This window comes from Rosa chinensis, chromosome 7 (assembly GCF_002994745.2).
Source record: "Rosa chinensis cultivar Old Blush chromosome 7, RchiOBHm-V2, whole genome shotgun sequence".
Classification (NCBI taxonomy): domain Eukaryota; kingdom Viridiplantae; phylum Streptophyta; class Magnoliopsida; order Rosales; family Rosaceae; genus Rosa; species Rosa chinensis.
Genome location: NC_037094.1, coordinates 43698576 through 43723423, shown reverse-complemented (window position 1 = coordinate 43723423; position 24848 = coordinate 43698576). Strand labels below are relative to the sequence as shown.

Here is a 24848-nt window from a genome sequence, read left to right as displayed (position 1 = left end):
AGAGTAAACCGAGTACCTTTTTCACACAAAGCTCTTCCTACTCTTTTCAGGCCATATCTTGAAAAATGCAAATTAATGTAGAAATAATTGCTAGGTTGTAATGTATATAATTGCTTTTAGGGACTAAGTCATGCACAACAATTGAAAAGTTGTAACTGCAAATTAATATTGGCAGAATTGAAATACACATTATTCAACTGATGCAAATTGATTTTATGAAGCAAACTGCCTAGCAAGGTACGTTCCATTTCTCTCTATATGTTGTTACCTCATTCTTCCTTTAGTTCATTATTTTCTATTGTTTCTTCAACATTGGCTTCAGCATTGCAGTTCATCTCTTTCTTCTTCCTCAGGAATGCAATGAGTCCTTCCAGCGCTACATCGGTGTCTTCACTTTTCATGAGTTCTTCTGCAATCTCTGCTGGAGTCGTATCAACCTCCTTTATGAATGTTTCAATTTCATTGAAGAGATGATGAGTTTTTACTTTAAGGTAGTTATGAGCAAGGGTCTTGAATCCACACGGTGTGCAGTAGGACATGTGAACATGCATATCCATTCGGCCTGGTCTCACCAATGCAGGATCTAGCTTGTCCTTGTAGTTGGTGGTAAACACAATTATCCTCTCATCTCCACAGCTTGACCATAAACCATCAATGAAATTGAGCAATCCGGATAGTGTCAACTGCTAAAAAGAAAATCATTCATACATTTGCGTAGTTACACTTCTGCATATTTATAAATGTTCTGTTGCTAGGTATTATGCTATCAATATACCTGGCTGTCACTGGGGTTGGTTCCTCTAACTTGTCTGTCCTTCAATTCAATGCTGCAGTCAATATCCTCAATCACTATGATTGATCGATTTGCGGTGGAGACTAACAGTCTCCTAAGCTCAGAGTTGCTGTGTAAATATGTAAGCTCCAAATCATAGATATCAAACTTGAGGTAATTAGCCATGGCTGCAATCAAGCTTGACTTTCCAGTGCCAGGAGGACCATACAACAAGTACCCTCGTTTCCATGCCTTGCCTACTCTGCCATAAAATTCCTTTCGCTTCACAAACCTGTCCAAGTCAGCAATCAACTCTTTCTTCAGCATTGGGTCCATTGCCAATGTGTCAAAAGTTGATGGATGTTCAAAGATGACTGAACCCCAGGGACCGATCGAACATTCTCCACCAAAGTTTCCAAGTGCATGCAGCCTCACCACCTTATTTTCCTCTTTAATTGCTTTTGATCTTTGCACTACATATGGCAGGTAAGTTTCTAATACCTTTTCTCTGTATTGCTTGTGGAAACTGAGCTGAATTGACTTATGCTCTACTACTTCTGTTGATGAGCAATAGCTTTCATAGTCCATATTCGCCTGTTTCGTTTCAGAACAACAGAATTCCCACCTCAACTGTATTCCTTCAAACTCGTCAGTGATCTTCTCGCCTTTGTTTATGGTAACAGAGAAGTTGTTTTGGCGTGGGGACTTGGAAACCTTAAGTTGATCAATTGAGGCAGTGATCCTTGTGCTTAAGTAGAGTTCTGAAGCCTGGTAAACTTCATTGATAGAGAGGCCATTGTTTTCATCAATGATAAGAGTCATTTGAGAATTAGGAAGGTTACCGAATAGGCCTGCAAGTGTGGCAATGATTTTGTCCTGGAGTTTTTGAGGTATGAACTGGCCGACCATAGTCTGGACCTCACTGATCACTGTCCTGATCAGCATTGCTGCAGCAGAAAATGTGGTGTAGGTTGATAGAACTGATGTTGTTGAAGGCATGCTTGTTATAGAAAACATCTTCAACTTGAAAGACTTGTGCAAAAAGTGAATCTGTTTTTGGTTTTTGGGTAGTGGATGAAGCTTTGTGTGTTTTGCTTTGGCTTGTTGAGATGGAATGCAAATGCAAATATAGATAGAGGAGTTTTATAGGATGGAAATGGGAAATGTAGCTTCCCCTAGAAGTACTTTGAACAAGTATGCTAAGCTCTACTAATGACTAATATTAGTCAACCACTGTAAGAGTTCTTATTGAATACTATCTTCTCAAGCAATCTTCACCAGAGAGAAGTATTCAGGGCCCATTGAGTTTGGGCTTATGAATTTGGATTCAGATTTTAGATCAAGGCCTCATTGCTTGTAATCTGTGTAACCAACATTTTCACATATCCCTAAATTCTTTTATAGACAGTAGTTTTTATTATTTTCTATTGATTCAACAAGCATTAGTCGTTTTTGAGTCGTACATATAGCCTCTTACTTACAAGTAGAGACTTGTGTCACTAATGGTAGTAGGTTTTCTTTGCCAATTATTGGCGAATTTCCTATTTTAAATCAAGTGTGATTTAGCTGTTAACAAATGTATGCGCATTTGTAGAGAATGGTAAGCATCCTGCGGCTCCTTGAACTACTAGTTGCTGGCTCTCTTGGCAAGTAAAAGCTGTTAGTTGCCAACTTGCTGATCTATAGTTCCTTATAAGTTTTCTCTATACCTGTTTTTCCAATCATGCAATCCAGCATTTACTATAGACACAGACATGAAGTAGGGCAGCTCGAGCCAACCCCCATTCAAGCTGTAAGAGACGAAATAGCACCTTTTTTAATAGCTGGACGGTCGAGGATAGCAGAGGATTTGCAGCCTCTCACTACAGTATGATAACTAGAGAGGGCAATACCTCCCAAAAACGGATTTACGAAATCTATAATGTCGCTGTCATAAAAAAAATAAAAAAATCTATAATGTCGCAACCCCTTCAAGTCTGTAATACATGTACTTCAAAAAAAAAAAATTTAATAAATAAATAAATAAAGAAATAATCTGTAATACATGTGAAAAGATGGTCAATAATTCATAAACTAGCTCAACTCATCCTATAAGTTAAGCAAGGGGTGTTGGGGTTGGAGTTGTGATTGAACCTAATTTGTTTAGTGAGAGATGGATTTCTTGTCTAGTATAGTACTGTTGTGTCTCTGCTTTATCTCCTGGTTCTTAATCCAAGCCCTCCATAGAAGAACCAGAGTTAGGCTTCCACCAGGACCAAAGCCATTTCCATTGATTGGAAATCTGTTTGAGCTTGGAGACAAACCTCATCTCTCTTTAACCAAGCTTTCACAAAACTATGGCCCCATAATGTCTTTGAAACTCGGCCGGATAACCACTATTGTAGTTTCTTCATCAACCATGGCCAAAGAAATCCTCCGAACCAATGACCAACTCTTTTGCAACCGAACAATCCCAGATGCGTTGCGAGACATAGGAGACTACAGTTTGCCTTGGATACCAGTATCAACAAGGTGGAGAAATCTTCGAAAAATATGCACCTCCCACCTCTTCCACACCAAAGTACTTGATGCCAACCAAGAAACCCGGCGAGTGAAAGTGCAAGAGCTCATAGCTAGTGTCAATGACTGCATGGTAAAGGGTTTGGCAATAGATATTGGAAAGGCTGCTTTCAAAACTACACTCAATCTGCTATCGAGAACTATTTTCTCAGTGGATTTGGCTGATGACTCGAGTAGTAGTAGTGAGATGACTAGAGAGTTCAAGAAGATTGTTAATGGTATCGTGGAAGAGGCTGGGAAGCCGAATTTGGGGGACTATTTTCCTGTGATTAGGGAGATTGATCCCCAAGGCATAAGGCGGCGCTTTACGAATTATTACAACAAGATGTTAGGCTTGATTGAATCAGTGATCAGTCAAAGGTTGGAATGTAGAAAAGGGGGTGATTATGTAACAAGTAATGATATGTTGGATGCTCTTATAAACCTCAGTGAAGAGAAAAATGAGGAGGATTTGAAGAACTCCGAAGTTGTTGAACATTTGTTTGTGGTTAGTTTCTACTTTCTACTCCCTATCTACTACTTTGTGTTCTTCTTGGATATTCACTTCAATGATTGCTAGGCTTAATTACTAATTATTTGTTCACCGAATGATGATATATTCAACTAAATAAAGATTTAAAGTGCAATGCAGTGCAATGTTACTTTCTAAACAATTAGTCAATGTGGAATGTATAGGCTCTATTTGTTGCGGGAACAGATACCACTTCAGCCACATTGGAATGGGCAATGGCGGAGCTACTACACAACCCAAAGAGCCTTTCTAAAGCTCAAGAAGAGCTGGATCAAATGATTGGAAAAGGAAAACCAATCGAGGAAACCGACATTGCTAGACTCCCTTACTTACAAGCAATAATCAAGGAAACCTTCCGGTTGCACCCAACGGTTCCGTTGCTACTGCCACGAAAAGCTGAAACAGATGTAGTAATTGGGGGCTATATTGTCCCAAAGGGTGCACAAGTTCTAGTTAATGTTTGGGCCATAGGCCGAGACCCCGGCCTTTGGGACAACCCAAACTCTTTTATGCCGGATAGGTTCTTAGGATTGGACAACCAATTTGATGTTATGGGAAAAAACTTTGAGCTTATTCCATTTGGCGGTGGGAAGAGAATCTGTCCAGGTTTGCCATTGGCAATGAGAATGTTGCACTTGATGTTGGGTTCACTCATTAACTGCTTTGATTGGAAGCTTGAAGATGGAGTTGTACCTGAGACTATGAACATGGAAGACAAGTTTGGCCTCACTTTACAAATGGCTCAGCCTCTCAAAGCTGTTCCCCAGTCCTCATTGGTTTCTACTATGAATAATTTAATGGAATAATGTAAAATAACAGTAGGCTGAATCAGCTCATGCCTTTAGTTTGCAGCAGGACTGCTTTTATTTCTCTACTCCGTCTTTTCTCCTAGCTGCAGTAGCAGCTGAGCTTTGCATTATGTAATTCTTTTTCTATTTCAATAAAGGGCTGACTTATTTCTCGCAAAAAAAAACCCTATGGTTCTTTTTTCTATATATTTGGTTTTTACCTCACATTCTCTGTGCTTACTAGGTGTATGTTTCAGGTTTTAGATCAAGGAAGAGTTGTGGAAGGAGAAAGAGAAATCAATGAAGGCCCTCAAAATTGCTCAATCTGGTAATTTATTTCTTTCCATGTGTTTGCAATGGGGAACCAAAACCAAGTAGGTGAAGCCGTAAGTAGCCGCCATGTTGTCCTACAATTCTGCATCTAACACGAATAATAGAGAACGTACGATCTTTACAGATCAATTTCGGATTTGTTAGTTGAAGCATAGGCTACTGCCTTTAGAATTCGGGATTATACTCTTCCAAATCTATGTTTGAAGAAGTTTAGTGTGGGTGTGCATATGTTGATCCGTATGATGTCAAACCAAAAAAGAACACGAACAACAGAGTAATAAAAGAAAAACCATATCACTAGCTAGCCTCAACAGTTTTTTTTTTACTTGGTGTTTTTCATCTTATTTCATAACCAAAAACAAAAACGGAAGCATGACTATAGGTTTCAAGTTTTAAGCGTGCCAGATGCAAATGAACTTTTTTCTATGGTCATTTGATTTCCAGATGAAATTTATATGGTATTCGTACTTTTTGGCAAGTCTCATAGATGTGGTGTTTTGATTGAAATGTTCTTTGTTTTTAAAATCCAAAGATGTTATTCCTATGCAGATTGACTCTAGGGAATAAAGGTTGGCAGAAAGGAATAAGCAAAAAGGCTAGAGAAGAATGGTGATAAAAATTGCTTCCCTTTCTCTTTTCACTATGATCTATATCGAATTTTGGCTTAATTAATTTGGAATTTTGTTTTTAGGTCTGAAAAATAATTTGGAGTTTATGAATAATTTGGGTGGGTTAAAATTAATACTGATGGTGCTTGGAAGCAAGATTCAGGCCGCTGTGGTTATGGAGCTGTTTTTCGTGACTATAGAGGAGAATTCCTTGGTGCCTTTGCTTCTAATCTTAACATTCCTAGCTCAATAGCAGCAGAGGTAATGGCTGTCATTAAGGCCATTGAACTAGCTTGGGTAAGGGACTGGAAACATATTTGGCTAGAGGTTGACTCTTCCCTAGTTCTAAATTTTCTGCAGTCCCCTGACTTAGTGCCTTGGCAGCTTTGCGTTGAGTGGGGCAATTGCTTGTATCGTATTTCTCAAATGCAATTTCGATCTTCACATATCTTTCGGGAAGGGAAACAAGTTGCAGATGCCTTGGCGAATTATGGTGCAGCCTCTAGTGATTTGATTTGGTGGGACCTAGCTCCTCCTTTCATTGACAGACAGTTTCAGAGAGACCGTTCAGGAATGCCGAATTTTCGTTTTCGTTAGTCTGTCTTTTCTTTAGCTTATTACTGCTTTTATATGGGAGGTTTTGGTTTTGGTCCCCCTCCCCATGTATTTTTTTCTCTCCTTTTTTTTCTTCAATAAAATCTCAAAGGTTAAGGTGGCTCTTTGCCTCTCTTAACCTTTGACTTCAGCCAAAAAAAAAAAAGGCTGGAGGTTATATGTTGTGTTCATGAACACACACTGTCCTGCCTTTCGTTTACTCTGTGTTCTTTGGTGTATTTACAATGAAGATCATATGTGTTATTTATCTATTTTGTTAGTTCTTTGTTACTTTTAATGTGAGAAGCTAGAATTTATAAGTTGTATTCATGAGTACTTTCTTTAGTTTAGTCCAGGTGTTCTTCCATGCATTTACAAGAAAGATCATATCGATTCCTTATCTTTCTTTTTAGTAACAATAGTGTACAGTCCATGTTTAGCCAAAACAAAGAAACTGATCTTGTAGTTACCATTATCTCAAACTACTGGGAAAGGATATGGGATACAACTATACAAGTCTAACACAAGCATTGAAGGTCTCAATTGATCTTGCAAGTGTCTTGGGTAATGAAGACCTTAGTGTCTTCACTATTTGGCTGCGATTAGTTCCCCCTATATGTAAATAAATTGCATATACGATAATCGTGCTTGGACTTTTTTCTTTTGTCAAATAATCCTCTTAATGTGATTTCTTGATTTTTAACTGAAATTTCGACCGAAATCAAAATTTTCTCTGAACTTTCCTTAAATTTGAGGCAACAAAATCGAAATCGAAACCGAAATTTAAATCCTTGGTTATTTGTAACATAAAAGGCCAAAAATTTAAACTCTCCCACAAACGTGATAATAATTTTTGCATCTATATATATTTGGGTCACAGGTGTTGGGTTGTGTTTCCCTTAATTTTATCCACTTCAACGTCACTATTTTTGAAAATTTTGAAGTGATTGAGTTTAATTCTGCAATTAATTACCTTTTTCAGTTCACGCGACATAGGTATAAAAGGTCATTTTAGCTACAATTCTTCATACATTTAACTCTCGAACAATGACATTTATCATGTTGCCTCTCTTCCTTCTTCTTCAGCTGCTTAAAGTTGTGCCCTCAATTTTCTCCCCGAATAAACACTCTTGAGATTAATATTCTTACCTCAAAGCATGGATGAGATTAATAATCTTACCTCATGTTTTGACAATATTGAATTCCACAACCTCATAAACTTTTTTACAGCCAACATGTGTCGGTGAACCCAAAGTACTTTTCATGAAAATGAACCAATTCAACCTCCAACAAACCAGTCAAGTCCTCATGCTCATGTAACGATGAATTCTGACTAAAGTACACACTATTCTTCTCAAAATTAAATACCTTACCCCAGGCCGATACACAGGTGTGGAGAAACTCTTTGAAAACGAAACAAGCCGCAAGAGTTGCTTAGAAAAAGAAAAAAAGAGAAACCGTCATCCGCAAATAACAAATGGTGTAACAGAGGAGCACACCGACATATACGAATATCTCTCAGAATACCCGCCTCATATATTCTCCGTATAAGAGCGGAGAAACCCTCAGTATATAATAAGCGAAGAAATAGGGTCACCTTGACACAAACCCCGAGTTGGAGTAATAAATCATCAAGGACTCATTTATCAAGAAATAACAAACATAAGACACACTCCATAACCAAATTAATCCAATGTAGTGCGAAGCCCAACCTCAACAAGACTGCACGTAAATAACCTCTTTTCATACGATCATAAGATCTGCTGACATCTAACTTGAGAGCTAATGGGCATTAATTAGTAGGATTTGTCTTAAACACTAGACGACAGACACAAGGATTGGTCTTAAATAACAGAGTAGGAACTACACTTTCAATTAGAGCTAGAAAGTCCTGCCAAAATCCCTACCTGTCAAATAAAATTTTGATCCGATTACGTTGCTCAGAGTTTGATGAAAAAAGTGAGTAGTTCTGTCACCATCCCTAATCCACTGAATTTTGGAGCGTTTCTTCCGGTACAAATCCTCCTTTACTAACAAATTTTCCAACCTCTCTTGCAAACGCCTCTGCTCAGATGGATTGGGGGGGGAGAGACAACTCTAGCTTACCACTAATAGCGGCCATCTCCACCTGCCAGCCCCAAACACCTCATGCTTCCAATTACAAAGACCAATCCTACTGTTCATCAATTTCCCCATAAAACTGAAATTGCTGAGTCTCCACACAATCAACGTGGCAATGCTGTCGTCAGTCCGCACCTCCTAACAGATTCAAGCGATCATGAAAAAGCAACAGGAGGCAAAACCCTAGCTTCAATGAATGTTGGTAAATGGTTAGAGCATGAGGGAGAAAGGTGGAGGGAAGATCTGGACGACAGCACCAGCCAGGGTTTTCTTTGTACAGAGAACTTTGATTTCAAAACATAACCAGCTATTGACATTGGAAAGCTTGAGAAGCGCAGAGGGGAGAAACGGAAAGGATTACAAATTTACAATGGTATATGTTGAATCAACCTTCACTATATCTGTTAGTGGTACTTCGGCCTTACCCTTCTTGAATAATATATACTCATCTGCTAAGATATTGACAAAAATTGGGGGAACAGCTATACAATTAACATCTTTCATATACATTTCTAACCTGTGATGGCACTACAACTCCTTTTTCCATATGCCAGTTGGGACACCATAGCATACTGGTGCTGCTCCAATCAAGAAAGGTAACTGGCAAGTTTTACGTGCTTCGCTCATGAATGATCCAACCTTCGGCCTATGCTCACAAGACAGGTTTGTGGCCAATTTCTTTTTTGTGACTTTCTTGTTGCATTGGGCACAACTCACACAGGGACTCGACCTTGCTTTCAACCAAGAATCAAGCATGGACTTTGCAAATCGGTCAATGTCCCTGTCCGTCACATCCCACAAATTGGCGACAATGACAGGAGAACCGGCCAGCAGATAGGATAGTGGAGTACCTTGTGGAACATAACATCCATTCAGTTTCAGAGAACCACTACTGCATCCCATAAGGAGAGTTGCGGCACAGTGTTCCAGTCTCTGAATCTCACGTCTAGGAATATATTGTTGCCCTGTACCACAGCATGTACACAAATAAAAGTTCAAAACGAATTATTAGGAAACCTGTTATGCAAAATAATAGTGCCAGAAGTAACTGTATACAGCAACACATGAGCAATAAGTAAAATCAAAACATACCACATCCATGGCCAAAATACATAAATAGATCATGGCTTTTCAACGCTACTGCCAATTCTTCAGCAGGAGGTGCACATCCGACCTTCCCCTGTACGGTTATTCAAGTGAAACATTACTGTATGGGACATATATCTGTTTATGACTCATGTCAAATGCTCGTGCATCTATTTTATAACATAAATTGGTGAGAAATGCAATGATGCGTGTGTGAGTACAGGTAAGATACAGATCCCTACTACAGAACTTCTATTCTAGATTAAAATCTGCATGTTTCTACATGGTATATTCTGTCTTGTATAGAAAGAGCCATTACCTCCAAGTTTTGATCTCTGAACCATGTCTCAAATTCATTTTGTGTATAATTTAGATCACCACTGGGATTCAAAAGATAAAAGGCATCCAAGGGATCTATCAAAGGAAATGAAGTCACAATACTCTGAACTTGATCTTGATTGTGGTAGTTTCTATTGGCTGTTGCCGAAATGCTCCCAACAGAGGGCATGCGATAAACCTCCTGGTTTCTTAGGATTGGTAAATTCTCCCAAGGAAGCATCTGCAGTAATTTTTCAGCCGATGAGCTTGTTGAAACGATGATTCTCAATAAAGAAAATTGGTGAGAGTTGACTTAGAATCTATTACAAAAAGTCATCAATCATATTATCTACATAACGTGGTCTAACAAGTGTGATAAAATAATGGAAAAGTATCAGGTAAATGTCCGAGTATGTAAGTTGCACTCTGCAAAGTGCCTTGTTAGCAAAGAGGAACACAAGCCTAACCCAATGCATGTATACATGTCAAGGACTGGATTCAAAAAGGTGAATGATGAACTAGAGCACTCTCATGAGTTGAAACACCAACTCTACATCCATGCATGCATAAATGATCCAGCAAAAACTTTCAAGAGACTGAAAATAGCTTGGGATATTCGAAATGTAGTACGAGTACTTGTAAATTAAGCAAGAAATATGTAAAATTTGTTAGAAATTAAATCATAGTAGTAACTTCATTCACTTTTCCATTATACCATTCAACAAGAAAAGGACTTGGCTTAATTTTGGGAAAATTAATCTCTAATATATGAGGAGAAAACATAGGGAATCAAGCACATACCTGCACCTCGTAGTCCACAACTAATATTGTTGGCTCTATATTTAAAGAAGAATGTAAACCTTCAAGCTCATTCACTGCTTCTAAAACTAGTTTGGAGGCCAACTCAGACAAGTTCTCGCCACCATTAGAATCATTACATGATGCCATACACTTCTCTTCCTCTAAATATCCAACTTTACTAACGCAGGAACCTTTCTTAAGACAAAGCTGTGTAACACGTGCACCTCCTTCTAAGGCATATTTGGAACCCCCAAGGATGACTTTCAAAAGACTCTCATCTATCTCCATTTTGCATTTGGATTTCAGATTGCGCACCAGCTTCTTATGTACCAAGTCCAACTGCTTGCAGTTTGACCATTCACCCAGTAGGACAAGTTTCCAAGTACCAAACCATGAATCTTCCAAGTTCCTGGTGCATGAATACATACCTCAGAAGTGAGAAATGATATAGTTTCAAATACTAAAATATGATAGCTAATGTTAACAAACAACAGGTAACCTAATGGCAAGTCACCCAATTAAACCCATGGAAGCCTGCAGACAAAGAGAGGAAGGAAAGTATAACCTACTTCAGAAATTTACCAAGGCGGCGATCAAAATTCTTCCTCTGCACCCACCAGTTAAGCTTTTTCTCATTTGTATCTTGTACAGGATGTTTCACAGATGATGAATGAGTCCCCTCCAATATCAATCTAAACTCTGGAGCTACATCATCAACCACAGTGGAACCCCATGGACAGTGCCAATCCTTTATTCCAGTATCACTAACATCATCTGAATCTCCTGTTGAAATTGACAAATTATTCAGCACTGCAGAACTAATACATCAAGTGTTAACTACTAAGAGAAATGCTATCAATTTGTGTCTATTAAACAAAATTACCTTCTAATACTGAATCCACTGGCAGAAGCATACTGATAGGTTGATTCTTAGAGTTCAAGCGTGAAACCAGAATCCATGCATGCATGCGTGAAGGAAAACACAACAATTCTTGTAACAAACTAGCATAAGGGCCTCCAAGCACACTTATACAGATGATTGTGGTGCATGGAAGGCCTGAAAAGAATTCTGTCACAAATTCTTCAAGGTCTTGAATTGACTCTGGGGCGACCCTGCATGGAGGTAAGAACAGAAGGTGAGGAAAAACGGTGTTAAAAAGGTTTCACCAAATGATAAACCATATTCTCTGAAGTAACAAGAACAACCTATGTAAATTCTGTGTTTCTGATACCAAGCATGAGCCAGCAACATGTGCCCCCTGAAATAAAGATGCCATTGCATTAACCTATTAGAATATGCTTCAACATAAACAAAAGTAACACCTGGCTTGATTTCTAATTGTGACAATCTGAATAGGAAATCCAAACGCTTACAAGTAGAGCAAAGTATAGGCAGTTAGAAACCTTAAAACCAATTAAAGAGCAATGTCAACTTATACTGAGAGGTATGAAAATAATTGTTCCTTTCAATAGTGAACAATATATTTAGTGGAGTAAAAAATTTCCTCAATTCCTGAAAATTACCATTTGCATTGTTCTTGGGGGATAATTACCATTGAACATATGATTGTTCAAACTCTATTATATAAATTGACTGAAAGCATGTAGGTTGATTAGATGCTCGTATAAATATACTAATAAATGAGAAAAGAAGAGTATTGACATACCTCACCGTTTAAAAGGTGTTGGAGTTTACACCTCTCCGATACTTTCGTGAAAAATTGGTAATTGAGATGGGTGCCAATTGAAGCTTGATGAAAATAAGAAGCCCAATGATTTTCGTGGAGCTTTTTGCAAGAAGATGACAAAGAAAAAAGCTCACTTGAGGCAGAAAGTAAAAATATAGCAGCAAGCAATCTAGAAACCTGTTGAAAACCAAAAGTCAATATCACTTTCAACAATAACATGGCATGGCAAATCAATACAAAAAATAATTGGATAAATACAAGAAAACATTATCACTTTCAACAGTTGCACACCTCCTATTCTTTTCTTCTTCTTTTTTCTTTTGGGTCTCATGCATGCCTCCTATTCTTAAATATTTATTTTTATTTGTCACGCTCTTACATTCAGAATATACAGATTACAAATAGTACTCTTAGAAAGTCAGAAGAATACAAAAAATAATTGAAAAATAAGAGTGCAGGGAAAGAGTACAAAATAAAAGCAATGAAGATGATAACAAGGATACTTCAAGTAAGAAAAGCAATCATTAACTTGTTATCTTCCTCGAAATATTAAAGTCCCCATAGGAAAGATGACACTGTGAGCAGCTGGCCCTGAGACTTTCACCATAGGAAAGATCAAATACATGCCTTTTGAAAGGAAAAGCTAGGTACAATTGAGTTGATTTTTCAAGTTACTTATTTTTAACCAAAATGCTCAGAGAAATGCACCTCAAGCAAATGCACCCTTGCATGATATATGCCCTAAAGGGAACTAATAGTTCATAAACAAATAGATTAACACTATACTCCTCATAACCATCCCATGAAATTTCCCTTAAATTATCACAAGCAAATGCAATGTTAAGTAACTGACTAAGACGTACAATATGACATCACTGACAATACTGCAACACAAGATGTGCAGAATTTCAAGGAGTAGATGCTCGAATAAGAATAAAAAAGAAAGAAAATTTGACCTTCTGAAAAAGTACAGGAACTTCACGGCAGAGCACAAAAGCTAACATCAGCCAAGACACTAGTTTTGGTAGATGAATATGAGGCAGATCAGAGAAAATAACCCTGGTGAACAGAATAAGCCAGAAAAACAAAAAGAGAGGAAGTTAATATGGTTAGAAAGCAGCACTCAGTACTATTACAAAAGTGAAAAATGCACTTAATGTTGACAGTTGCACATGTGATCTTCTATCTGGCAATTGGAATTCAAATTAGAGTGTGTACATCAGCATCCATTGATCGATTAAAATGTGTAGTTTCTCAATTTCTACATGGCCCCTATAGTTTGGTTAATTTTCTACATTAAACAGTGTAGCCATGTAGGCCCAGATCTTATAGCCTAACCCTATACTAAACACAAAACCGGTTTGATATTTCTTGCCAGGAAGATGTTTTGGATATTTCAATTATTTAAAGCCTATGTTCTTTGGTTTGGTCATAAATATGAGAAACACAAACCGACAACCAAGTAGCACCATGCATGCCCCACCTTGAAATGTATAAGCGAATTCTTTTACAAGATTAAAAGCTAATTGTATGGCAGAGTAGTTTACAAGTCAAAACATGGTAACTAAAGTAAACTTGCCTCTGAAATTCTAATACCAGAACTCAGTCTTTGTTAAAATGTGGAACCCCTTTAAAAAGTAAAACAACAGTCAAGAATACTGGGTCATTTGCAATCAAAATATATTTGCCCCAGTTCACATTTGTACCGCTACTAAACTGAATATACTAGCGGAAAAAGTTCAGATGTAAACACAAACCTGCATAAATATACAACTACAATTACCTGGTATTCTTGGAACGAATCTTTAAAGACAGCCAACATATGCTGTACAGTACTTCCGCACGCTCAACACTAAGCACATCCCCAGGGATTTCCTTTGCCATTAAATCAAGCAAGGAAGTCGTCGGAATCGATGAGGTAGTTATACAAAATGGGTTCCTGCTGACTAAAATCGATACGCTTTGCAGGATAAGTTCATTTGTTTCATGAATTTGACCTTGATTCTCCAAACAATTTCCTGTATGTAAAAGAAAAACAGTAACAAATGAGGGCTCCTAAACCATGAACTGTGCCATTGGCACTGACCTACAATTCTCACTGCCTACATTGGTGTCAAATATAAGGTCATGAATATGGCCATGGCTTGAATTTTCATTTTTAATAATTTAAGTATATTTGTAAATGTCCTTAAATATAATTTTGAAGGAAATAAACATTAAACAATGAGTGCCATAAGTATCTTAGGAGTGCTTAAAACTACATTAGCATGCTGCTATTAATAAGTAAAAGATCACAACATGCAGATGCACCATACCTAATCCTGTCAGAAGCCTGAGAGAGAGACGCCTGCGGACATACTCCCATTTCAAATCTACAAAGTTTTTCAGTAGCCCAGATTCCATAACTTCCATGGGAAGACAATGCCAACACCTCATTTTGTTGCAAATACATGTTAGGTCAGACCCATATGAAACCTCACAAGTTTTCAAATCCAAAAGAAAGTCCTTGTTACTTAAATTATCAGAAGAATCACACTCAGTGCTTCGTTTCAAATGTTTTGGATGACCAACTTGGACACCAATACCTCTTACACTTTGGTTCTGAGAAGATTGGCATCTAGACCGAGTTGACCTCAAATTATAATCAGGAACTGAACCTTGATCCCTCCCCACCGGTTTTCGGGCATTCTTAGTCCTAGACTTTTTAGCTTCTATCTTGCTTTTTGGTTCCACCTTGGTTTCCGCAAAATGACTAGAAATACTGCCAGCAGAATATCCAACTTCTTTAAGTACAGTTTGTCCAGGGCAACTAACAGAATTTTGCCACTCAGAAAGGTTTAGCTTGGTAAGTGCTGATTTGTACAAACTTTCAGCATAAGACAATGTCTCTAAAGATGCACTCCTTGAACTATAAAATTTGCTTTGGTATAAATCACCAAGATTCAGTTTAACAGTTGCTTTCTGCATCAATCTGCACTTTACGCAAGAAATATCTTTTGCACTAGCCTTCAAATATTGGTTGGCACTTTGAAGTTCCTTCTCTGCCAAATCCCAAAGCTGCTTCTTATGATACAGTTTTCCTGAAGAGAGTCAAAAGAAAAACATGAATTAGCCTCCTTCTGACCCCAGAAGGGAGTCAGGAAATCATCACGTGACAATAGAACAACGAACAAAGCAAAGTGGGTTGCTATACCTAAGACCGAACAAAATGCAACTGCAAATAGTGGCAAGCTTTGTGAGCAGGAAATAGTCTTTCCCCACTGTAAAACTACCTCGGCCTCAGCTCCATTTCCAACTATTTCATGGATAATCCCTACCTGCAGGTTATGTGAGACATCAAATTCCAAATATAATTTCAATTAATGATAGGTCACTCTTAAATCCTAAATTAGAAGGGTTAACAAGAATAGAAAGAAATACCTGAAGAGTACTTTCAAGATAACATTGAAGTACATTATAGGGACTAAGATAACAGTTTTCCAAGTTACATGAACTAGTGTCAAAGGACCAAACTTCACGGGCAACTGATCGTTTAACTTCCAGATTATGATCTTCGAGTGTAAAGTTCTGATAGGTATCCCTAGTTTCATTGTACTTTTCAGCCTTTCGTACAAAAGAGTACGCAAACTTCTTTTGGAATAGTTCAAGGCGTAACTGGTGAGCTTCCATTGCATATGATAGAGCCTAGATATATTGAAAGAGAGGAACAACAAAGTCAACATACAGGATTTTCAAGTTCAATACCAATCATATCTGAATATCAAGTAATCAACAGAAAATTTGCATTTAATCATAAAACTGGAATCAAAATCGATTGAAGTTACCTCAACTAACTGTCCATTTGAAACTAGTCTTTCACATAAATCATAGTAGAGATATGCAGCTACATAAGCCGACTGGCTTGATACAGGAACCTATAAGAGTAGCAAGTATACTGTGGTTATTTTGTGTCATTAAGGCATAAGAATTCATGGTAGAAACTTGAGAGGAACTTACACTTGAAATAAGTTCAAGAGCATCTTTTTTAACTTCATCAACTGTGATTTCACATCGGAACAAGCTTGCATGATTGCATGGGCCCCAAGGTAAATTTGCAAATAGAAATGAGAAATTATGTTGGAAGCCTATTACCAATTGTTGGGATCCTTTAAGACAATCTATCCAAAAATCAATAGACTTTGGAAGTTCACCAAAATGATCTGATAAGCTCATGATGAGTGCATCATTAACAGGTGAAGTACAAAGGGCATGACTAACTCTCCTGCACTCCCACAATCTGACCAAGCACTTCTCTAACGGGATATTTTTCCAGTTAAATAATCTAATCAAAAGCCTATATATATCATGGTAATAATCCATGTGACCCTGAAAAAATAAAAGCAAAGAAAGCGATAAATCAATAGGCAAACCTTGATGGATGACATTGCAAATTATTCTCACATGCTTTCCCAATTATAAAAAAACAAAAATTTAGTAATCCTTTCATGTGGAACCTAAATCACCACTAAAGGTACAAAGACGAACCTTGATAGACAACAAATCAATAATATTGTATAGGAGCATCATCGTATTTTCAGACACCATTAAACATTTGTCATCTGGAGAGCAATTGTCATCTGGAGAGCACATGTCTGTAGTAGAAATGCCCAACCATGCATCAAGGGCAGCACGGATATCTTGAAACATTTTCTGTTTGTAACAAAACAGTCAAACGGTAAGACAAAAATTGTTAAAACCAGTTGGAAGAAAACATTAAGATGAGATAGGATGCAGTTTAGTATTAAGTATTCAATTCTGGAAACTAGTTTATGCAATAACACCTCTGATTGTGGTTCATCCTCCTGGGTACAGAGCGCGCGTAAACAATATGCCACAGCTAATTCATGGCGAGGAGATGTTTGATGGATACTGGTGTTATCGTACATCTTACTCTGCTTCAGTAACTAACTCATGTCAGTCAAAAATCCAACTCCAAAATGTTTAAAAGACTTGCACTCTAATCTAAAGAGAAGGTACTAAGATATCAAAAAGAAAAAATTATCTGAATTGCTTACAAGTGAAGATATTGCTTCTGATAAACAATGAATACAGTCTTTTAGACCTTTGATCCCATAAAGTTTTAACGCTCTTCCCTTTCTCACTAAAATTCTTGCTTTTTGTAACCAACTGTCTGGTGTCACATACACATCTTGCAGTAGTATGTTTATAATTTGCATTTGCATCTTCTGACAAAACTCGGGGTTCACAGCATACATTTTCTCGTAAGCAAGAAGTCCCTATGAAGTTCAAGATGGAAAAGTATAAGAAAATGATATTACTCACTGATAGCCTACAGAATCTATAGATAAGCCTGACCTCAAAGTGAAAAGAAACCCATAAAACATTCTAACCTGCTCCAAGATTATCTCAGTTGTCTTCTTTGATATTTTCTTAGAAGATGACAGCAGACTGTATAAGGTTGGACTGCTATCCTCAATATGCATATTGTTACAGCATTTACATTCCATCTGATATGACAGAAAAAAATTAATTACAATAAACAGCATGGTAAGTAAACACATTATAAAACTTTTAGACGCTATGGCTACCTTAACCCACTGCTGCACCACAGACATTGGACCTGGCAGCCTCCCAAACAAATTTGCTGCAATAGACCAAGTTTCAAGGCACTCTGCCATAGCTCTTTTCACCTCATGATTATCAACTTGGTTAAGAATATCCAATAGAAAAGCACTTCCTGTACACGACTCATTCAAGACATCTAAAATAGTATCTTCAGAAGGATCAGCACTGGCGACCTTTAATTTGCCTGCAAACAGTTCACAGAGATGTATAACACGAGTCCAAGATGCCTTGCAGGAAAGCTTCAAAGCCTCTGAAGCCTGCAGACATAGATTACAAAGTCATGCAAAAGAAATTACTTCCTAAAAACTTCTCAAGTACCAAATATGCTTTTTGACAAATTATGTTACAGAAATAGGAAAAGAGGACCTTCAAAATCACCCCCAAAGTTTACTTCTATCACCTACACTCATTCATATGTGAAACATATCTGAAGAGCCTAAAACAGAGTAAGAACCAAATTTTTGTTTTCAAAGGACCAGGACTAAAACCAAAAGAAAAAAATAATAATAAAGAAACGGCATGAAAAATAAATTAGTTCCTTGCCAAAAACTCTGCCCCAGCCGAAGTGAAAATACGAGTTCAAAAGTTAGCATAGGGCATTATCTAAACTTTATGCTATGTTAGAAATTGGATTTTGAGACCCATAAAGTGTGGGTAGATGTTGTTCTTTATTCCCTTATAGATTGCTTCTGAATTAACTTGAAGTGCTAATACATTATATCATCTCCTTCAAGAAACACATTTTGTAGATGGAGAATGAAAGCAAGAGGAGTGTGATACAGAACAATTAGCATAAACATGCAGATTTTGTTGTAGACATCATAATCCCCTGGAGGTATTGATACAGTGTATTAAAGTCTATACAATTCATCTTCGCAACAAGCGTTACACAACTATGCCATGCTTACTACATCAGAGTTGTGCATCAGCATTATGCAAGTAAAACAACCTCTTCATACTAATGTCCATTCATCACTTTAACTAGAAAAATTGTACGTTTATGCCATGCTTACGACATCAGTGTAGTGCATCTACTCTACATTTTGCAAGTAAAACACCCTCTGCATACCAATGTCCACCCATTACTTTAACTAAAAACAATGTAACCAAAGAACAGTAAGGAGAGAGAAATGATATCTATTTCATTCACTTTTTCAGTCTGAGTTGACAAATAGAGATAGAGATCAATGATTGAAATTAACAATCTAAAAACCTTTTTGTCTGCTAAGACTCTCTTCTTTCTCTAGGTAGAAAGAGATGGAGAGAGTGGGGATAAGTGTTTTGTTTGGGTCGTGAATATTCCTAAAATTAATCAAGAGTTTCACAGTTTCTTTTCTATCTATCCAGACAAAACTAAAGGAAAATAAACATCTCCTCTCTTTTCTCTCCCATCTATTATATTCTAACTAAAATTACCAAACACACTATAACCAGTGATAGACCAGATGCATCAAATATATGGAACATCAACCTCTGCCTAGGGAATTACATTTAAACGTAATCTTCATGAACTGTAAAGAAAAGTAAACTACTAAAAATAATGTGATAAAAATTGTTCTTAATTGAAGATGCAACCACAAGTAATAGCTCACTATTGAACGAATTCATTGAAGACATAAAAGCACTTATACACCTAAGAATATCAAAGAAAACAAGTAGAAGATAATAAAGATCAACATTATCTTAGACTAAACAGAATCCCTGTCACTAAAAGTAAAATATCATTCTGTAAAACAATACCTCATTCAGCTCCTTGTTTTTGTACAAACATGTACCAGTATTGTAGAGAGAGACATATATATGCTTTAGACCATCAAGTTGAATCCATTCGCTGGTAATGACATGGTTCAGTATTTGCGCACTCTTCTGAAATAAGGAAACACAAGCTAATAGTCAAATTTAAGCAGATAATATGATGTTGTAAAACGAGTCATTAAGTAAAATATATAGACTACTAGTGTGAGAAAAAAAAAATTGGGACAATTATCCATATCAGTATTACTCCATAAGAATGACAACCTGCATGTTAAGCTTCGTTCTGGTGGAAAGCATAAAAGCAGCCACAGAAGCACGAAGGATGCTGTTGTGCTTAAATCCATCTATATCTATCTCACAAGTAATTCTGTACCTAGAGACAAGCATATAACAGTGGAACATTATTACAAACTCAAACTGATAAAAAAGCATGTGATACAATCAGACAATAAATCAAAAAAATACGCAGACAAAGTTCACAAATTTAAAAAGTTCAAGCAACTCAGCTTCTTAACAGCTAAGCAGGAAAAAAAAAATAGCTAACAATATTAAAGCCAACAGATACATCTAACATGCAAATAGATAATTCCCAGTAAAACAAAGAAAAATTAAAATAAAATTACTAGGCTACAAGTTTTTGGAAAATCACTCTCAGGGGTAGCTATTCATTGTATGTAACAGTTAAGCACAAAAAAGAAAATAAAGCAAACAGATACATCTAACATGTAAATAGCTAATTCCCAGTTAAACAATGAAAAATAAAATTAAAGACATCTTTTCCTTTAATCGCTATATAATTCCTCCCTCCCCTCCCCTCCTCCTCCCAGCAGTAAAAGAGAGAAAGGAATTGAACAGAACACCAAGTTCAGTTTAAGGACAACCAGAATATAGAACTCCTCTACAGATGTGCTCTTATAATTTGATATATTATAGCAACAAAACAAGAACACTGAACTTATAAATTCACTCACGTTTGTAAAGAAAGGAACAAATCATATAACTGATGAAATGCACCCTGGATAACACACAGTTCACTAGAAACAGAGGCAGCTCCATTATCAGCAAAAATCTGTTTCTTTCCCGAATATACCAAGTCAGCAAGTGGATGGCATAAGAACTCCAATGCATTAAAATAAGGCAGAAGATAATCCTTTAAATCCTTCTGCATGTGACTCGTGGAAAACCCACTTTTGGAAATATCATTCGTACCAATTTGGAAATAACTTTCTAATGAATCAAGACAATCTGACAAATCAGTCATTGTATCCTCATCATCAAGCAACGTTCTAATTGCACCTCCAGAATATGTAAGATCCTCATCCTTTGATTTTATTCTACAATCAATGTAGTGCAAACCAGTAGCATAAAGTCTTAGAATCAAATTTAAAGGTGGATCCTGCAAAGCAAATTAATTTCTAATTACAACACGACGAAGGAAAATAGGGCAACAGAGATGAAATTTGATAAGAAGAAATCACATAAATAACATACCTGATCAAAGTGAGTTATTAATTTTTTTGAATGAGATCTCATAGTACCAGAAAGATTTGTACTTGCAGCTCGACACTTATTGGCACAATAAGCAATAAGTTCAATAAAATCTTTTCCTGAATATTCGACCTCAGCCTGCCAAATGTAATTTTATAGAAGTTAGACCAATTTGGGGACAGACGAATTTAGTAATGAACCGGTAACTTATTATGTTCACACAATGAACTTGAAAGTAACAAGCATACAACAGCACCACAGAAAGCAAAGAGATTTCGATATGAAGCTCAAACCAAGATTATTATGAGGTATATTCAGATAAATTTTGAAAGGCTGTCCATCAACAGTAACTCAACAAAAGAGATAAGTGGAAGTACTAAAACAGTAAAACCTATGCATCAGTACTGGTGCAAAAGAAAAAAATAAAACATACAATAACAACAAATAACTATTTTTTGCAATTAACGGTTCTGGAATGGCGTTAAAAACAATGAGCTTGAGAAAAAAAAAGTATAAGAAAACAATTTTTTTTTGTCATGTCCAATAAGTAATATTCTATTGTAATCTACGTAAGGAAGATAAATTCAACCAGCCAGAAAAAAAAATGGAAAAACAAAAACAAAATAAAAAGGAAATCTAGCTTTAGTTTGTAGACTCTTCAAGACCTTTGGTCAAGATGGAAAGGGTCAAAAGATGGCATACCAAGTTCATAATTTCATTCAATTCTAATGCATTAACGCATTTATTATTGCATGTGAACTATAGTATATTATATAACTACGATATAAGATTATGTTAGAACATATATTAGTAATGTCAAATATACCTTTAGAGAAACTGAAACTGATATACATGCTGTTAGAAGATTTCCAATATTAGGACTGTTTAATGGACAGCAAAATTTACAGAAAGTTTTGATAAAATACTAAGTTTATGATCATGTAAATACATTTTTTCATTAGAAAAGAATTCAGTTTGTCACTGATAAAAGTAAAAAAGAACAGGTAAAGACTTATCAGATGTTGCGATTTAAATAGGGAAATCATTTTGCTATACTGCATCCTAAGAAAAAGAAGGTGATAAATTGAAGCATCAATGAGAAATCATTTAAAAGTTGGAGATTAAATACCTCTTGGGATCCTTGTAAGAATTAAATAAATTAACTATATATTACAGTTATGTCCAGCTACTCTTCTACTAGTTGTATAATAACATAGATTAGATACAAACTTCATAACATTGTAGAGAAACCCTAGCCCTAATTTGATAAAAAAAAATTAAAAATAAAATAAAAAAGAGTGCTGACACTAATTTATTAATGAGATGGTACTAAAAAGAGACAATTTGCATACTTGATCTTATAATGAGATGTTACAAAAAGAGACTAGATAGAGTTATAAGGTTCAGACCCAATTATATGCATGTATATTTAAAAGAATATAGCAAACAAAAGCAAAAGACACCAAGAAATTTCTTAACAACAAGAAAACTATGGAGTCCCTCAGTAACCTAACAGAAAGGGGCATTGCCTGAATACCCTAGGAGGGGGATACAACAATAAAATCTGCTTGGTTTTGGGATCCAATTCACAAGAGATTACATCACTGAACTTTTTGGACAAAACACAAAACATTTGCTGCTGGGGTTAAGAGTAACTCAATTTAGCAAAGACATTTACATCAGAATAAAATTTTACTTCATTTGCAAAAGACTTTGGACCGAGAAAAATATGGCACAAGGGTTTTCAGTTTCCATCCTTGAAAATATATATATATGTGTGTGTGTGTGTGTGTGTGTGTATCCATAAGTCCGAAAATTGCACAGTTATCATGTTTCTGATACTCTGACATTTGGTTGAAACAGAAGTCAAATGTGTACTATATAATGGCTCGTCCTTGAAGCCTATATATTGACACTGAACATTGGCATGGGGACTGATAATTGAAGAATATAGACATTAGTCAGACCACATTCTCAGTGGTCAATCTACATAGAACACAGCTACCATTACCTTGCATTCATCAACAAGGGAGTCAAACAAGCATAACAATGTGTTACTGATAAATGAGGAACTAGTCTCTTGTAATGAAAATACAGCTGAACATATTCGACGGGCGCACTGCATAAAAAAATGCCGATTAGATATGCGCATCGAATCTCCCAGTACATAAATAACTAAAAATCAATCTTACGTAACCTTGAACATATGATCTTTGATGGATGACTTTGCATACTCGCTCACTGTTATGCGGCAGAACTTGCATACGAGATTTGCTCCCAAGGATGATAGCTCCCGGACTAAAAAAAGAGTACACCTCTCGAGATAAATGGCAAGCTGTCTGTGCACCTTGTCATGTACAGTTTCATCTAACACCCTACAACATTTGATGTCAGATGAACGAATGAGAAAATTACTAACATCATCACAGCAAGTATTTATGCTTAATGGTCTGGAACAAGTTCATGGTTTATCATTTCGGCTATGAACTCGCATTTCAAACCTATAACCAAACAAACATTCTAGATAGTTACGGCAATAGACGAAATGATTGAATAGGTTAAGAATTTCTAGTTTCTCAATTTTCCAGCAACCAAACATAGAAGACTTTGAAAATAGAATATCACATTCACTGACCTAAACCAAGGTCCCAACTCCTCAACCATACAAAGCAGCCGCTCATACACCTCGGCTTCCTTGCTTTGAATTAACGAAGCACACTTGGCTAGCATCCACACCACTTCTCCGAGCAAAGCCCCAAACTCCTTATCGCAGCCTCCCTGCTCGACACCTGGCACAAATCTACGGTCCAAATTCACCGGTTTCGTTCCTAGTTCAATCGCCTTGAAGCTCTTCAAAACCCTAAGCGCCTCGAACTCGGCGTCCTGGTGGCGGCCCCAGGCCTCGAATGCATAAACCAACCGGATCCTCTGGATGTGAAACTTGTAGGGCTTGCCGGAAAATTGGGAGGAGACGGCGTCCATGGAGTCGAGGCAGAGGCGGTAAATATCGAACAACTCGGGGGCAAATTTGGCATCTAGCTTTGAAGGATCGGCGAGCCGTTTGGGGAGGATGGCTAAGGCGCGGTTGAGGAAGGGGGTGAATTTTTTGGCGAGAGAGCGTTGTAGGGTTTGGTGATCGGTTGAGGTCTTCTTTTTGTGAAGGTCGGCGAATGGGTTTAGGTAGTCGGAGATGAGGCGATGAATCGCGGCGGAATCGGCGGATTCGAGCTTGGAGAGGAGAGTTTCGGAGGTTTCGGTGGCGGAGGCCATGGCGGTGATGAGAGCGAGTGTGAATGGCCTTTTTGGAAATGAAGCGTATTTGGGACTCTATGGGTTTTGGTCTTAAAGGCGCGAAGACAGAAGCGCTTATTTCAAAACAACCAAATTGAAAAAAATTCGCCAAAAAAAAATGGGAGGCCAATGATATCCAATATCCTTATATCCCAATAACTAAGGGTGGGCGCCGTTCGGTTTGAGGCTCAAACTGCAATTAAATCGCTTGTTTCGGTTGACCTATATATCAAACCACAATCGCATTACAAAAAGACTGAACCAATTATTTCGGTTACACCATTTTTCGGTGCGGTATGGGTCGGTTTCTATTTAGAGCGATTTATTAATTTCAACTAGAAAGAGAGAGCCAAAATCAGGTTTATTTGTACCTAACAATTTCAATAAGGTATAAATAAATTTTGAATGCATTTAGAGTCCACAAAAATCGGCAAATATCACTCAAATATCAAGCAACTTGCAGAAAGACCATAGCAACTTATTACACACACACACATGTGTGTGTGTGTA

General features: G+C 37.0%; 3 protein-coding genes across 6 annotated transcripts; 1 reads left to right on the top strand and 2 right to left on the bottom strand.

Annotated features, from left to right (window-relative positions):
* Window positions 1-102: 102 nt before the first annotated feature.
* LOC112176383 (AAA-ATPase At3g50940) lies at window positions 103-1789 on the bottom strand. Its single transcript, XM_024314283.2, has 2 exons — window positions 776-1789; window positions 103-683 (listed from the first exon to the last, which is right to left on the bottom strand). Exons 1-2 carry the CDS (start codon window positions 1787-1789, stop codon window positions 270-272), a joined length of 1428 nt encoding a protein of 475 aa, XP_024170051.1. The 3' UTR covers window positions 103-269.
* A 1063-nt stretch (window positions 1790-2852) lies between these two features.
* Window positions 2853-4798, top strand: LOC112176382 (geraniol 8-hydroxylase). The gene is made up of 2 exons (XM_024314281.2): window positions 2853-3818; window positions 4007-4798. The coding sequence occupies exons 1-2, from the start codon at window positions 2925-2927 to the stop codon at window positions 4646-4648; spliced, it is 1536 nt and encodes a 511-aa protein (XP_024170049.1). The 5' UTR covers window positions 2853-2924; the 3' UTR covers window positions 4649-4798.
* A 3852-nt stretch (window positions 4799-8650) lies between these two features.
* LOC112176381 (separase) lies at window positions 8651-24437 on the bottom strand. 4 transcript variants are annotated; one of them, XM_024314277.2, is made up of 27 exons: window positions 23683-24437; window positions 23245-23422; window positions 23059-23166; window positions 21051-21185; window positions 20531-20955; window positions 19824-19932; window positions 19545-19670; window positions 17768-18061; window positions 17570-17686; window positions 17234-17455; window positions 17000-17113; window positions 16704-16868; window positions 16176-16544; window positions 16004-16093; window positions 15600-15863; window positions 15373-15496; window positions 14495-15259; window positions 13963-14197; window positions 13136-13238; window positions 12159-12356; window positions 11698-11750; window positions 11375-11604; window positions 11061-11274; window positions 10492-10900; window positions 9692-9931; window positions 9379-9466; window positions 8651-9251 (listed from the first exon to the last, which is right to left on the bottom strand). In XM_024314277.2, exons 1-27 carry the CDS (start codon window positions 24315-24317, stop codon window positions 8815-8817), a joined length of 6447 nt encoding a protein of 2148 aa, XP_024170045.1. In that variant the 5' UTR covers window positions 24318-24437; the 3' UTR covers window positions 8651-8814. The 4 variants fall into 4 exon arrangements, with proteins under 4 accessions (XP_024170045.1, XP_024170046.1, XP_040366322.1 ...); XM_024314278.2 differs by having other exon boundaries at window positions 17000-17110; XM_040510388.1 differs by having other exon boundaries at window positions 19824-19926.
* Window positions 24438-24848: the final 411 nt, after the last annotated feature.

What these genes read in the sequence shown, in the direction of transcription:
- LOC112176381 (XM_024314277.2), bottom strand. Translation starts at nt 24,317, where the DNA reads ATGGCCTCCGCCACCGAAACCTCCGAAACTCTCCTCTCCAAGCTCGAA. An exon ending in AAAACAAGGAGCTGAATGAG is followed by an intron (nt 18,062 to 19,544) that starts GTATTGTTTTAC and finishes CTATGTCTGCAG; the next exon opens with GCTTCAGAGGCTTTGAAGCT. An exon ending in CTGAGATAATCTTGGAGCAG is followed by an intron (nt 17,456 to 17,569) that starts GTTAGAATGTTT and finishes TGAACTTCATAG; the next exon opens with GGACTTCTTGCTTACGAGAA.
- LOC112176382 (XM_024314281.2), top strand. Translation starts at nt 2,925, where the DNA reads ATGGATTTCTTGTCTAGTATAGTACTGTTGTGTCTCTGCTTTATCTCC. An exon ending in TTGTTGAACATTTGTTTGTG is followed by an intron (nt 3,819 to 4,006) that starts GTTAGTTTCTAC and finishes TGGAATGTATAG; the next exon opens with GCTCTATTTGTTGCGGGAAC.
- LOC112176383 (XM_024314283.2), bottom strand. Translation starts at nt 1,789, where the DNA reads ATGTTTTCTATAACAAGCATGCCTTCAACAACATCAGTTCTATCAACC. An exon ending in CCAACCCCAGTGACAGCCAG is followed by an intron (nt 684 to 775) that starts GTATATTGATAG and finishes TCTTTTTAGCAG; the next exon opens with TTGACACTATCCGGATTGCT.